Source organism: Saccostrea cucullata, unplaced genomic scaffold (assembly GCF_032062105.1).
Source record: "Saccostrea cucullata isolate Sc308-1 unplaced genomic scaffold, CSIRO_AGI_Scuc_v1 ctg3112, whole genome shotgun sequence".
In the NCBI taxonomy this organism is placed as follows: Eukaryota; Metazoa; Mollusca; class Bivalvia; order Ostreida; family Ostreidae; genus Saccostrea; species Saccostrea cuccullata.
In genome coordinates this window covers 34,227-48,962 of record NW_026934366.1, presented here as the reverse complement: position 1 = coordinate 48,962, position 14,736 = coordinate 34,227, and the positions used below count along the sequence as shown (strand labels likewise).

At 32.4% G+C, this 14,736-nt stretch overlaps 1 protein-coding gene across 1 annotated transcript; it reads left to right on the top strand.

Moving 5' to 3' along the window:
- The first annotated feature begins 6,103 nt into the window (after positions 1-6,103).
- LOC134240590 (uncharacterized) lies at positions 6,104-13,971 on the top strand. The gene is made up of 7 exons (XM_062722675.1): positions 6,104-6,137; positions 6,668-6,744; positions 8,497-8,724; positions 10,440-10,595; positions 12,295-12,421; positions 13,468-13,609; positions 13,746-13,971. The coding sequence occupies exons 2-7, from the start codon at positions 6,681-6,683 to the stop codon at positions 13,884-13,886; spliced, it is 858 nt and encodes a 285-aa protein (XP_062578659.1). The 5' UTR covers positions 6,104-6,137; positions 6,668-6,680; the 3' UTR covers positions 13,887-13,971.
- The last annotated feature ends 765 nt before the right edge of the window (positions 13,972-14,736 follow it).

The following is a 14,736-nucleotide window of genomic DNA, read 5'->3' as shown; positions in this document are numbered from 1 at the left end:
CAAATCTTGCTCTGGTTAGGATTTTCTTCAGATTGGGTGCCTGTCTTCTGCTATTAATAATTTGAGACTCCTTGATAATGTCTTTTAGATTCTGAGATTGTTCTAAAATGGGAAAAAATCTCCTGGCTGATCTTAAAATATTGTGGTTGCGTGGATTGTGCGTCACAACAAAAGGGATGTCGCTTTTTTCACTATCATCCTTGCGGCGAGTGTTTCTTAGTACAGAAGTAGGAATGTTTTTTGCTTTTTCAATTCCGGCATTGATAAGATTATCCGGATAATGTTGTTTTTGGAGATATGATTTAAATTCTTCTAACCTTTTCGAGCGTAAAGTTGTATCGGTTACTATTGTGCATATGCGTCTTGCCATGTTGTATGGAATATTACGCTTAGTATGTGATGGGTGACATGAATAGAAATCCAAATATTGGTGCGAATCTGTTTCTTTGCAGTACAGGTCTGTAATAATTTTGGTATCATCCTTAATTAGAAGGAGGTCCAAAAATGGAAGTTGTCTGTCACTCATCTCCATATTGAACTGAATTGATTCATGTAATTGATTTATTACCGTATGGAATTTTTCTAAATCGTCTTCAGTTTTATTCCAAAAAATAAAAATATCATCAAGGTACCTTTTCCAGTTTTGGCGAATGTATTGTACAAAAGTTTCGTCAAATATTTCCGGAAGTTTATTATATAGCTTTTCTTCCAAGTAACCCATAACTAGAGTGGCATAAGTTGGGGCCACTTTGGTACCCATAGCTGTGCCCTTGATTTGAAGGTAAAATTGCTCATCAAAATGAAAATGGTTATTTTCTAAAACTACTTGAAACATCTTGAAGATTACATAATGTGTCTTAAAAATTCAGCGGATACTAATTTAGCGGAAACCAATGTGAAATCAAACATTTCAAGAAAGGAACAGAATGCTTTAAAAGATTTGAGTGAAGATTCGTCCATCATTATTAAAGAAGCGGACAAAGGAGGTGCAATAGTTATAATGGATAGAGACCATTACAAGGAAATGGTAATAAGTCAACTTCAAGATGATCAGTTTTATAAAAAACTTGACCAAAATGGAGACCGCCAAACAATGCGTAGAATTAAACGGCTTACGAAAAAATTTGCTGTTGAGTTTACTAAGAATGAAATAGATTATCTCACACATTTTGAAGTTAAAACCAGCAATTTCTACGGTCTACCAAAAATTCAAAAATCCAAGGAAATCCAGGAAAATATCAAAAGATGTGAAAATACATATATAAAAATTCCGAAACCCTCGGATTTAAAACTCCGTCCCATAATAGCAGGACCATCCTCATGTACACAAAGACTGAGCAATCTACTTGATTTGATTCTCAAACCATTGTGCAAAAAAGTACCCAGTTTCATCCGTGATGATTTGGATTTCCTTAATTACATTCCAGAGGAAGTACAACAAAACACGCTTCTTGTAAGTTTTGATGTAACCAGTCTTTACACCAACATCCCACATTACTTGGGACTTGAAGCTGTCAAATTTTGGATGGAGAAATATCCAACAGAAACGAATGAAAGATTCTCTAAAGAATTTATACTTGAAGCCCTTCAAGTAGTTTTAGAAAATAACCATTTTCATTTTGATGAGCAATTTTACCTTCAAATCAAGGGCACAGCTATGGGTACCAAAGTGGCCCCAACTTATGCCACTCTAGTTATGGGTTACTTGGAAGAAAAGCTATATAATAAACTTCCGGAAATATTTGACGAAACTTTTGTACAATACATTCGCCAAAACTGGAAAAGGTACCTTGATGATATTTTTATTTTTTGGAATAAAACTGAAGACGATTTAGAAAAATTCCATACGGTAATAAATCAATTACATGAATCAATTCAGTTCACTATGGAGATGAGTGACAGACAACTTCCATTTTTGGACCTCCTTCTAATTAAGGATGATACCAAAATTATTACAGACCTGTACTGCAAAGAAACAGATTCGCACCAATATTTGGATTTCTATTCATGTCACCCATCACATACTAAGCGTAATATTCCATACAACATGGCAAGACGCATATGCACAATAGTAACCGATACAACTTTACGCTCGAAAAGGTTAGAAGAATTTAAATCATATCTCCAAAAACAACATTATCCAGATAATCTTATCAATGCCGGAATTGAAAAAGCAAAAAACATTCCTACTTCTGTACTAAGAAACACTCGCCGCAAGGATGATAGTGAAAAAAGCGACATCCCTTTTGTTGTGACGCACAATCCACGCAACCACAATATTTTAAGATCAGCCAGGAGATTTTTTCCCATTTTAGAACAATCTCAGAATCTAAAAGACATTATCAAGGAGTCTCAAATTATTAATAGCAGAAGACAGGCACCCAATCTGAAGAAAATCCTAACCAGAGCAAGATTTGCAACAATCAATGCCAAAGACGTCAAAAAGTGCCGTGATCCACGTTGTGGAACATGTGAATATCTGGAGGAGGGAAGCGAAAAAACTTTAAAATGTGGTAAAAAATTAACACCAAACGCCAACCTGACCTGTAAATCAGAAAATGTTATTTACTGCATAACCTGTCCGACCTGTCATGAAAACTACATAGGACAAACCGGAAAACTGAACGCACGAGTGCGAGTCCATAAACAACAAATTCGGGACCCTAGCGTAAGGAATACGCCGTGCAGTGAGCACTTTGCTACCTGTGGGAAAGGGAAATTTAAATTATTTCCATTTTATAAAATGCACAATGACTGTGAAATATCCAGAGTAGCAAAGGAGGACTACTTCATTAAACTATTTAACCCAAAACTTAACAGAAAATAATTACTTCAGTTTTAACTAAAGTTATTTTCTACTTGTTTTTTGGTTTATTTAAGTGATTGTAACGGTGCGAATTATAATGCTACCTTTTAACGTTATTATGACGTCACAATGGACAATACTTGACGTCGTGCTTATGAACGTTACTAAGCAATTTTATATTTAACTTTTAACTGTCTGAAGAGCCATTAGGCAGAAAGCGCTAACAGTAAAAATGATTTTCGAGATTTGTGATTTCTGACTTTTTATCATTGGATATATTTTACTGTACCAAAACACTGGATTTTTCTTAAATTATATATATATATATATATTATTTAACAGTTTTTTAAGAAGGTTGGTTCCTGGTATCGAGAATTTTTTGTAAAGCATGTTTTTGAATCTTCACACATAGCTTAATTAAAAATCAAAACAAAGAAATGGGGGTCGTTGCGCTTCTTTATGCATAACGGAGCAATTAAAATGAATTTTTTGCACTTTAATTGTACGTCTAACACATCAATCAATTTTCAAAGTTAAACGTAAAAACATTTTTATCCAAATGAATTATTAGATCAAACACGGTTATTTTTTCATTTTAAGGCGAAATATCCCTATGCTCCAAATTTCGCTCATTTTGTTTTAATCAACAATAGTAGCATTAGATTCAAATGGAAAATAGTCTCAAGTATGAAGGGTTGCTTACTTTTTCAGAAATAAATAATATGTTAAGGGGACGAAGGATGTATGGTCACGTGACTCAGTTTAATTACGTCATAATCTCATAAAATATGTACAAAACCAGATTGAAACCACAGTATTTGGGAAAAAAAATGACTGTTTGTTTGAGTTCACCATCTTGTATAAAAATATCTAAAAACATTCAAACTTTCTTGCAAATATTTTCAAATTACGGAATAGATTGATCCACTCTTCTGTTTCCCTACATTGCGCGTCCAACGAGTCGCTGACGTCATAGTGGATCTTAGTACAGTAAGATTATATACAAGGTAGAACACGGGTAGTATAATATCATAAAAAACGGGTCATGATCAGTACATGGTGGGATATTCTATGAATTACAGAACACAAAAAATATTTTTACATGGTTGTTGACGGAAATATATTGTAGTTATGTCTTACTTACCTTATTTCGCAAATGTGTGACGTCATAGTAGGGTTTTCCCATACTCGAGAAATGTAAACATGACACGTTTTTCTCATGCTCATGTCTTGTTTAACTATGCCCTGTGCAATATTGAGCTCAGCTTCACCAATCGATATTTTTGCAGTTACTCAATAACATGATGAACTTGCATTTCGACGTAATTTTTCAAATATTGAATGATAGGATTTTTTGTAAATTAATTTTTTTGTCGGTTAACCCTATTTATACTCTGAAATATTTTAAAAGACACATGTTTGCTGACATATTTTTTCTCTATGCTGAAAAAATTCCATTATGGACTGAGTAATGGGCCCAGAAATACGGAGAATCTAACTTCACTCAGACACTGTGAGGCATAGTATTTGTCACTCAATATCTCATAAATAAACCTAGAAACCTATTGATATATCTGCTTCAAGGTATGTGGGACATACTAAATAAGAGTTATACAAAATATGAAAAAAATTGAATGACAGGTACTTTTTCAGCTAAAGGTCCTTCATCCCCTTAAATCATGATGTGAAGAAAATTTGATATGGTAAGTAGAAAGATTAATTATTTTTATCTCACAATGAAATTAGACATTTGAGATATATATTTAATCTCGTACCTATCTAATTCTCATTAGAAAACATACTGAATCGTTGCTTTTTAAATCTGAATATCAAATTGTTTTCTGTGTTCGTAAAATAATACGCATCCATCAACAAGAGTTATCTTTCCATTATCGCCCTTGAAAATATTTTTAGCGAATCAAAATATTAATTAAATATTTCGAAGATAAAACATATTTTAGAGTATAGAGCGTTTTTTTCTTTAGAAGACAAAGTTATAACTACCAAAATAAAATATTCTTCATTTTTCTTTACTTTAATTCTTTTTAGATGAATTATACATGTTATAATTTTACATATTTGTTGCACCCCTGACCTAAAGCACGAAGGGCCTTTAAAGTAGAAGTGTAAAGTGAAACTTTTATATTAAGAACATTTGATGCTGTTTCAGTGAAATTGAGGAGAAATTACTTGAATTTTAAGACAATTCTTAGAAAAATCACAGAAATGATAAAAGCACATGTAAATTTATGAAATTGAAAAGGAAGGTTTGAATATTAAACTGTCAATTATAAACTTAGTGATAAATTATACATATTATCATTATAATTCATTTTAAAAATGTTGCACCCCCGATCATACAAATATAGATCTGAACCACAGAGAAACCCTGTAGTTGTGAAATCTAATCGGTAAAAATGTACTTTGTGTATTTATTTTCTAAAATTAAAATAATGAAAAAATCATATACATTGTAATGATAAAAGTTTTTTCATGCTTGGAAGCAAAACATTAAAATGTTGCTTCATATCAATCCAAAAAAGAGGTCTGCTAATAACAGTACCCATGGGAATTCCAATAGATATCGTCTGCAAAAATCACATAGATATTATCAATCAGAAACTCAAACATCTTTATAATATCAAATTCAGAGTATGTGTGCGTACAATCAGAATATTTTAGAAAATTAATTTTGCAAATGACCAATGACATGGCTAGTGATTTATTACTTGAATTTTTTTTCCAGAATGATTTTGAATAAGGTGTGTTTTTTTTACTGGAAAGATCCTTGTAGAGCTTATTTCCTCTATATAACAGATGACTTTTTCGGTTCAATAGTACCATCTAGTGACATGCAGTTAGCATCAAAAACTACTAAAGAGTTTTATTAATGTTGATTTCCCCCTAGAAAGGAAGAATGTGCATAATTAAAAAAAAAATTGCATAAAACTTCCGTATTGACGTACACTCCTTTTGGTGCATCGGGCAGACAATGAAATTGGAATACTACCTTTTATTGTGTACGTACATTGTTTATTTCATTTTAAACATAGTACATTCAATAGTTTTATAACATTGGGTGGAAATAGGTAATTTTGATAATATGGGGAGAATCAGAACAATTTCGAATTTTTAAACGATTGATCTCAAATAACTGGTAAGACAGAGAAAAATTACTTTACTTTATGTGTGTACAAAGTTTCACCATGGAGTGGATCAGAGGGTATTTTATTTTGATTATTTAAAAGCAATGGAAATGTATATTTAAGTATTCTGTAAATCTTTTTACAGCTCTTTTCACGTTCAAGGGGAGTACAGCTGATTTTGATAAGTATGATATTAACCACTCAATTCAAATAGAAAATAAATATATAAGATATAAATACATGTATATAAACAAAAAATATCATTGTATTCCGATAATTAGAATGAATAATATTTTCAGGTTTTGGAAAGAAATGATATTTAAACATTGCATGATTGTGTTCTCTATTTTCTGGTACTGTTAATTCATATATCTAAATTTTTTCCTGTATGTTTTCTTTTAGAGGAATTTATCATACAACTGTCATATTTGATTTGCGTTGGAGATAAATGATACATATTGTAGGAATACACATATTTGTTAACAGTACTGTTGAAAAAAAATGTTTAAACTAAATTTTAAAAAAGTTAATTGATTGATAGTAATTGCTTATGTACACTTCCATTAATATTTAATTTAGTTCATTTTAACTACCAACCTATTTATAATTTTGTGCTTTTTATTTCAGTGGAAAAAAATGCCCTATTACCTTTTCAGTCATTAACATGTGTATCACCATTCCAAAAGTTTATTATGTACCGTACATTATTTTACAGACAAATATGTTTGATGGATGCAATGGATTTTGCTCTCAGACGCAGCGATTGTCAACCAAAAAGCAAGGAAAAACTACGTGAGTTCAATCATAAAGCTATTGTTATCGTTGATTCCTTTAAATTTTTTTTCTGTCATTGTGAATTTTTGTTTGTACATGTATGTTGTTTAACGTCCTCCTCCAGAATATTTATTCATATGGAGAAACCGTCACTTACCTTGGGAGTGCTGCAAATTTTAATCTATGCTCAGCACTTAGGGTCATTTAACAGTGAGGTATCTTTTACGCGTCAGTACCTACTGCAACACTGATACTCGTCGGTTTATACAGTCTCATCCAAGGGACTGGTGTCCGCGTCAGGTAGTGGATTCGAAGCCGCGACGTACGGATCTAGATTTACTCCATAAATCTAGAAAACCAAAAATTGCCCGTTTAAGAAAACATTTAGCAAAAATGTTTAAGGGGTTTGATCTTTTTATCATTAGTAATAAGGAAAAATAAGATTGTATTTACTGACAAAGTCTTTGTAGTGACCATAGAACATACCAAATAATCGAACGAGACTGTTGATATTCATGTTTAATCAACTTGCAGTGTTTATCAGTGGAAACATCAAGGCTGCAGCGATTAAATTATTTGAGAGTTTAAATTGGTGGTGTGCATTTTATAAAAGCTATTAAGAAGATGGGCGCATTTGGCGTGTGATCTGCAGGAATCATTTGTACGAAACATTTATGGTTTAAATGTCCATGATTTGGTTGGCTGATTTTACAAACACATCCATAGGTTTTTTTCATTTAGTTTGAAAGACCTTGTGAGATTGTAACATTTAGGGGGTACTATAACATAGTAATGTTTCACAAAAAATAAACCTAAAAAAATTTAATGCATAGATGCATGATACGTGTACATGTACATTTTAGATTAGAAGGTCGGAATTGATTTCGCTCGAGAACCAAACTGAACCAAAATTTATCTAATTCAAAATTTAAATACATACATCAGTACATAAAACGAAACTGACAAAATAAATGGTTGTTTGCATGAAAAAATATTAACGCCCCATGCCAGACTCGAACCAAAAACTTCACGCTTCGAGCGCACTGAACTGAACAGGTAGCCCAACTTATTGAGCTATCACCGCTACAAATATACGGTTGATTTTGAAAGGACAAAGAAGCACCACATTCACACATTTGAATGTTTTGGGGGGAAGTTCATTGTTCGTGGTCTCTGGGTCTTCTCTTCATTTTATTTTAAATTGTGTATTTGTTTCTTTGAATTAAAATACACACAAATAGTTTTTCAAAATCATGGAATGAAGACCAAGAAATTTTAGAAAAACTTGTTTTAAAATGTACTATTTTGTACCAAATGCCTGATCTGGCCAATTTTCAAGTTTTTTTTTTTTTTTTGGGGGGGGGGGGGCAAAAAAAAGATCAATTTCGGGAAAATATTTTCCTTTCCTGTTGCACAGGAACTCGATAAATAAAATGAAAGTTTAAAACTCCATGTGACATGCCGATAAAATTTTCACTTTTCAATGACGCCCAGATTCCGCCGAATGCCAATCTAATGCGCCCCCGTTCTTTCAAATGTTTAAGTATATTTCCAAGATCATAATCAACACTTTACTAGTCAAATTCTTATCCTTAAGCTTGATAACGAATGGTGTTTTCTGTAAATATTATTTTCAGTTATAAACGTGTTACTGTGTCCTCTATACAATAATTATTAAACTATTATTGTTTATGTTGATATAATTAAAACTTTAAAATATAATCTTTAAATTGATGTTCCACTTCAAAAGGACCAGTCTATTTTTTACAGATCAACTATTGAGGCACAGAAAGGAAGAATGTTCTGATCCGTGTACCTTTGAATTAAAGTATATCGGCCACTATTGTTATTCAGGTGTCCTGCTGTACCTGCAAAATGTTGATATTCAATTCATAGTTGATAGAATACCGATATCATACAAAAAGAAAACATGTGAGGGTGATGGCCATAAATGCATGTACGATTTGAAGTTGGTCTGTCGCAAATCATACGTAAAAGGTAAAAAAAAAATTAAATTTTACTTATCAATATAAATATTGTGGAAATAACAAAAAAGAAGACAATTTGAATACCGAATTGCGGGTAATTTTAGCGGGGTGCTAATTTTAGCTTATTTTGGCGTTTTGATGGTAGCCCGCTAAATTTTTAACCGCTAGTCAATACTCTTCTTAGTGTTTATCTGCAAAGAGCTGAAACTCTGTGTCCGCGAAAATAAATTACGCCAAAATTATTTGCCAACCTTTGAAGAGGCAAAACGCCAAATTTTACTCCCACCAAGAAAACCCGCTTTACGGTATTATATGTACCTTTAAGGTAGTCCGATCCTCAGGTTTATAAAATCAGCAGTTAAGTAATCAAAAATACTCATAAAAGTATCTCTGAATCCACAAAGTTATGTAAATTTATCCACAGAATTTCTTTAAAGTTAAAGATTAAAGTTAATCATATTATATAGGGAAATTGTCAAATCTCCAACATTTTTGAAGAAAAATCGAACTGGAATATCAGCAATGCATTTTTCTAATTACAAATTGATCAACAAATATATTTTAGGTTAAAAAACGAAAGGTATCCAGGCATTTAGAGAAACTGTCATAATTTTTATACTTATTTGGTATTTTTGTCTATTTCCGTCATGTATTCTATAATACGTAGTGTAAAAGCGTTTGCTATCATTGCAAAACACCACAAATCACTTCTTAGTTCATATCATTCTAAAATAAGCATTGGTATATAAGGCTGGATTAAGGTTGTCCGATCCTCAGGTTTATCAAATTAGCAGTTAAGTAATCAAAAATACTCATAAAACTATCTCTGAATTCACAAAGTTATGTAAATTTATCCACAGTATTTCTTTAAAGTTAAAGATTAAAGTTAATCATATTATATAGGGAAAATTGTCAAATCTCCAATATTTTTGCAGAGAAAGCGAATTAGAACATCAGCGATGCATTTTCTAATTGCAAATTGATCAACAAATATATTTTAGGTTAAAAAATAATAGGTATCCAGGCATTCAGAGAAATTGTCTTGAATTTTATACTTATTTGGTATTTTTTGTCTTCTTTTCCCTTTATATATTCTATAATACATAGTGTAAAAGGCTTTTACTATCATTGCAAGACACCACACATTACTTCTCATTCATATCATGCTAATAAGCATTGGTATCTAAGGCTGGATTCAAGAAAATCTTATTTATCTAAAACTGTATTAATTTGTTCTCCTTTGGTAGGGTACAAATGTCAACTTTTATAAGATCTTTTCTAAGACTTCCAAAGACCTTGAATCTTATAAAGATGAATACAATGAAAATTCTTGCATAAAAAAATTTCACTTTCAAGCCTCATTTTGATGCATTTCAAATTAATTATAAATTTTTGGAGTTATCCTTCCTGGCTGAGGATCGGATATCCTTAATAAAAATCTTATTTCTCTAAAATTGTATTAATTTTTTCCCTTTCATATGGTACAAATCTCAACTTTTATAAGACCTTTTCAAAGACTTTCAAAAACCTTGAATCTTATAAAGATGAATGAAATGAAAATTGTTGCATAAAAAATTTCATTTTCAAGCTTCATTTTGATGCATTTCAAATTAAATATCAATTTTTAAAGTTATCCTTCCTGGCTGAGGATCGGATATCCTTAATGAAATAGTAGCATTTATTATTCTATGACTTATTTATATTTTGTCTAATATTTTCATGAAGAAAACTCGAGCATCGGTTCACTATGTTTAAGAGATAACCACTGCTCTTCAGAACTCAAGCTTCAATGTTATTATAAAGCGAAACCAATCACCTCACCGTATGGTTTCTGCGAATCCAAAACAGGATTTAAGGAGCAAAACCAGATTTGTGTAACAGGTAAAGAATTATTATATGCTCAATTAAATAGGCAGAATAACAACACAGACAGCAAACAGGCAACACAGCTGCTTCGTCTATATTTGAAAAAAAAACTACCTTTGTCGAACTTTTTATCCTTTCATAATAAGTTGAAATATCTAAAGACGTAATTTAATATATGGCTTCAATATTAGTGAGGCAAATATTCACTCATCCCATAGGAACCACTCACCCTGGGCCACATATTTCAAAATTTTATCATAAATTTATTTCATCATAAATGGTTGATTATATACCAAAGAGTAGATTTCAAAGCATTTATTTATTTCGGACTTCCTCTCCCCACCCCTAACTCCCGGTACCCCTGACCCAGGGGCCCTGATATGAACCATTTTGAAAGAGGCAACTTCCTCCATCATAAATATGTACTTAGATCAATTTGCATTATACCTAGGAATAAAGAAAAAGAATTTTTTTTTTTTTAAATCATGCATTTCCACTATATAATCATTATACAGCCCCGCCCTTACACCAGAACTCCTGAACCAGGTGCACTGAAATTCACAAATAGAGAAGAAGCATCCTTCCTCGTCATAACTATGTACATAGTTCATTGGTTTAATACCTAGGAACAGAGAAGAAGATTTAAAAAAATTATACATTTTCACTTTACAATAAATAGATTACAACCCTTACACCAGAAAACCCGACCCTGCAGCCATGAAATTCACAATTTTGGAAGAGGCAGCATAACTATGTATTTGGTTTGTTTATTTAATACCCAGGAGTAAAGAAGAAGATTTTTAAAGAATTTTCACGATATAATCAATAGACCCTCCTAACACCAGAACTCCTGACCCAGGGGCCATTAAATTCACAATTTTGGAAGAGGCATTCTCACTCATTATAACTGTGTACTTAGTAGGTTTGTTTAAAGATACACTCTTGTTCATCATAACTATATAGTATAATACTTGATTATTTTATTTAATACCAAGGAGCAGAGAAGAAATTTTTCAAAGAATTTATGCATTTTCACTGTATAATCAATAGAGCCCCGCCCTATCACCAGATCCCCTGACCCAATGACTATGAAATTCACAATGTTGGAAGAGGCATCCTTATTCAATATAACTTTGTACTTAGTTTATATAATGCCCATGAGAAAGAATATTTTCAAAAAAATTATGCATTTTCACTATAATATATTTATTCCCGACCTAACACCAGAACCTCTGACCCTGGGGCTATGAAATTCACAATTTTGGTAGAGGTAGCCTTATTCAACATAACTATGTACTTGATTAGTTTATTTTAATGCCTAGCACTAGAACCCCTGACCCTGGGGTCATGAATTTCACAATTTTGGTAGAGGACTCAATGCTGATTATAATCATGCCAACTGTTTGACTGCTTGATGTCCTGGATTAAAAAGAAGGAGATTTTTAAAACTTGCGTTAATTTAGTGGTTTTGGTCCCAACCCTCAGGCCCCAGGGGGGCATGGACGATGAAATTCACAAATTTTGTTCCCCCTTTACTCATAGATGCTTTGTGCCAAAAAATGTTGAAATTAGATGAGCAGTTGCAGAAAAGAAGCTGAAAATGTTCAAATGTTAACACATGACGGACGACGCAAGACGACGGACGAAAACGGATAGCAATCGGTCACTTGACCAAAACTTTCGATACTTATTACGTGTTTTATCTTTTATTTAGCATCAGAGAAGTCAGGGGGCCAACATACAACACTATCTATTTTTGGTGGTATTGTCATCGGCATAGCACTAACAATCATCGTAGTACTGGTAATGTGGAAGAAGGGACTTTGGAAATATATTGACAGGTACAAGTACTGTTTTTTAATTACCTCTGTTTAAGTGTGGTTGTAGAAAACCGTGCTCGATATTTTGCTTCAAATTTGTAAATTTTTAATAGCTTAAAACAAAATAATTAGATAAAACAACAGTATTGTAGATCACTAAATATTCGCGACACCTTATTTTCGCGAAATAGTCATTGACTCTTGATTAGAGAGACAAAATTTTCACGAATTGTGGTTATTGCTCTATATAATCTTACGGAATGCTATTATACGCGAGAATTTAACTTTCGCGAGCACATTGTCTCGCGTAATTACGCGAAAATAAATGTCTCGCGAATAAAAAGTGATTTACAGTATTCATTGAACATGGCGTTATAGGAATTCAATAGCAATTACTCGGCTGTCATATTTCTATTTATAATGACACGTTCATTAAATATTTTTATAATATATGAAACGTTTCTTATTTTTCGCAAGTGCTTAATATCGCGAAAGGCCTCTTTAACGTCAAATCGCGAGAATAATAATTCGCGATTGTACGGTTGATGTAAAATTTTACATCGATTTCAGCATCATAAAAATAAAAGCGATTAGTTTAAATTCGCAATTATGCGATTATAAATTCCACGCTTATATTGGGGATTTTAAAGTATTACTTTAAATTATGCGGAGGTGTCAGGAATATCACAGGAAATTCTTACGTACATAAGGACACGGCTGCGTCTCCCCAGGGAAAGAAAAATGAAAATCAGTAGACATGATTAATTCACATTGTCTCAAATAAATCAAAAATATTATTATATGGCATTTCTCAACCAGTTATCTTGATAAAAACCACGCCGTCTTCAAATTACCGCATTACGCATTTGATGAACATATTTCATAAAAAATCATTTCTTTTAAACCCCTATAATATGACAACGTTCCGAAGATTCATGAACTTTACTTATCCATTTTGATTAACCTTGTTTCACTGTTTCGGTTTTCCATTATTTACTTAAAATGAGTTTCATACCCTACGATTGTCAAAAATACTTTAAAATAGTACATTTATACTATTTTTACAGACAAGGAAAGATCAACGATGTCAGTGTTACAAATGCTTTATATAAAGTTGATTCTGTGCCAAGAGCAGAGGAAGCAAAACCGTGTGAAGAGAGAGACTTTTACAATTCAATAAACGATTATGAATATGGAGAACCTCAACAGGTGATCTGAGTCGAGTGCTATTTAGCATCTAAATTTTTGGATGTAGAATAGAGCTTATTAAAATTAGATGATAATTATGTATCCTTATGAAGATAAAGTTAAATTTTTAATTGACAAGTTTTGAATTTTTTACTAGCATACCAAAGAACAGGAAGAACATCAGAGGCCAAGTGAAGAAGAGAGGTCCTACAATCATCTCTTTGAAAATGAACAGAAAACACGTGAAAATTATCAGGAGTATGAATTTCCTTATGATGACAATTATAAAGATGTATAAAGATTCTGCAGTGAATCTGCGAGAAACCTCGAAACGGAAGAGTATTTTACCTTGGAGAAAACATAGATTGATAGCATGCAACAATCGGTAGCGCATCATACAATTATGCTTGATTTACATATTATTACTGATTGAATATTCTAAGCAATGAATCATTATTTTTTAAAGATATAGTCTCATAACTGCAACGGTGTTTGCAAACACATTGAGTAACACTCGTTAGTGCGTTATTGAAATTTCATTGCACACACCGTTGCAGTTACGAGACTATATCGTTAAAAAAAATAAAGATTCGTTGCTTATATTTTACACTTTTTAACTCTCTTACTTGACTGCAAAGGTAAATTATATTTTAAAAACTATGTATTATCCTACATGTGAGCTACAGTAAACGAAACACACAACATAACAGCTTCTGGTCAATGAGAGCTTGACTTTTTTAGCTCACCTGAGCCGAAGGTTCAAGTGAGCTTTTCTGGTCACATTTTGTCCGTCTATCTGTCTGTCTCTCTGTCTGTCCGTCAGTAAACTTTTCATTTTCGACTTTTTCTCAAGAACCACCGGGCCAATTTTGACTTGGTACAAAGCATCCTTGGGTGAAGGGGAATTTAAATTGTTAAAATAAAGGGCTGAGTTCCATCACGAGGGGAGATAATCAAGAAAAGACAAAAATAGGGTGGGGTGATTAAAAAATCTTCTTCTCAAGAACCACTGGGCCAGAAAAGCTGAAACCTATGTGAAAGCATTCTAGGGTAGTGTAGATTCTAAATTGTTCAAATCATGACCCCCGGGGGAAGGGCGGAGCCACAATGGGGAATCAAAGTTTTACATAGAAATATATAGGAAAAAT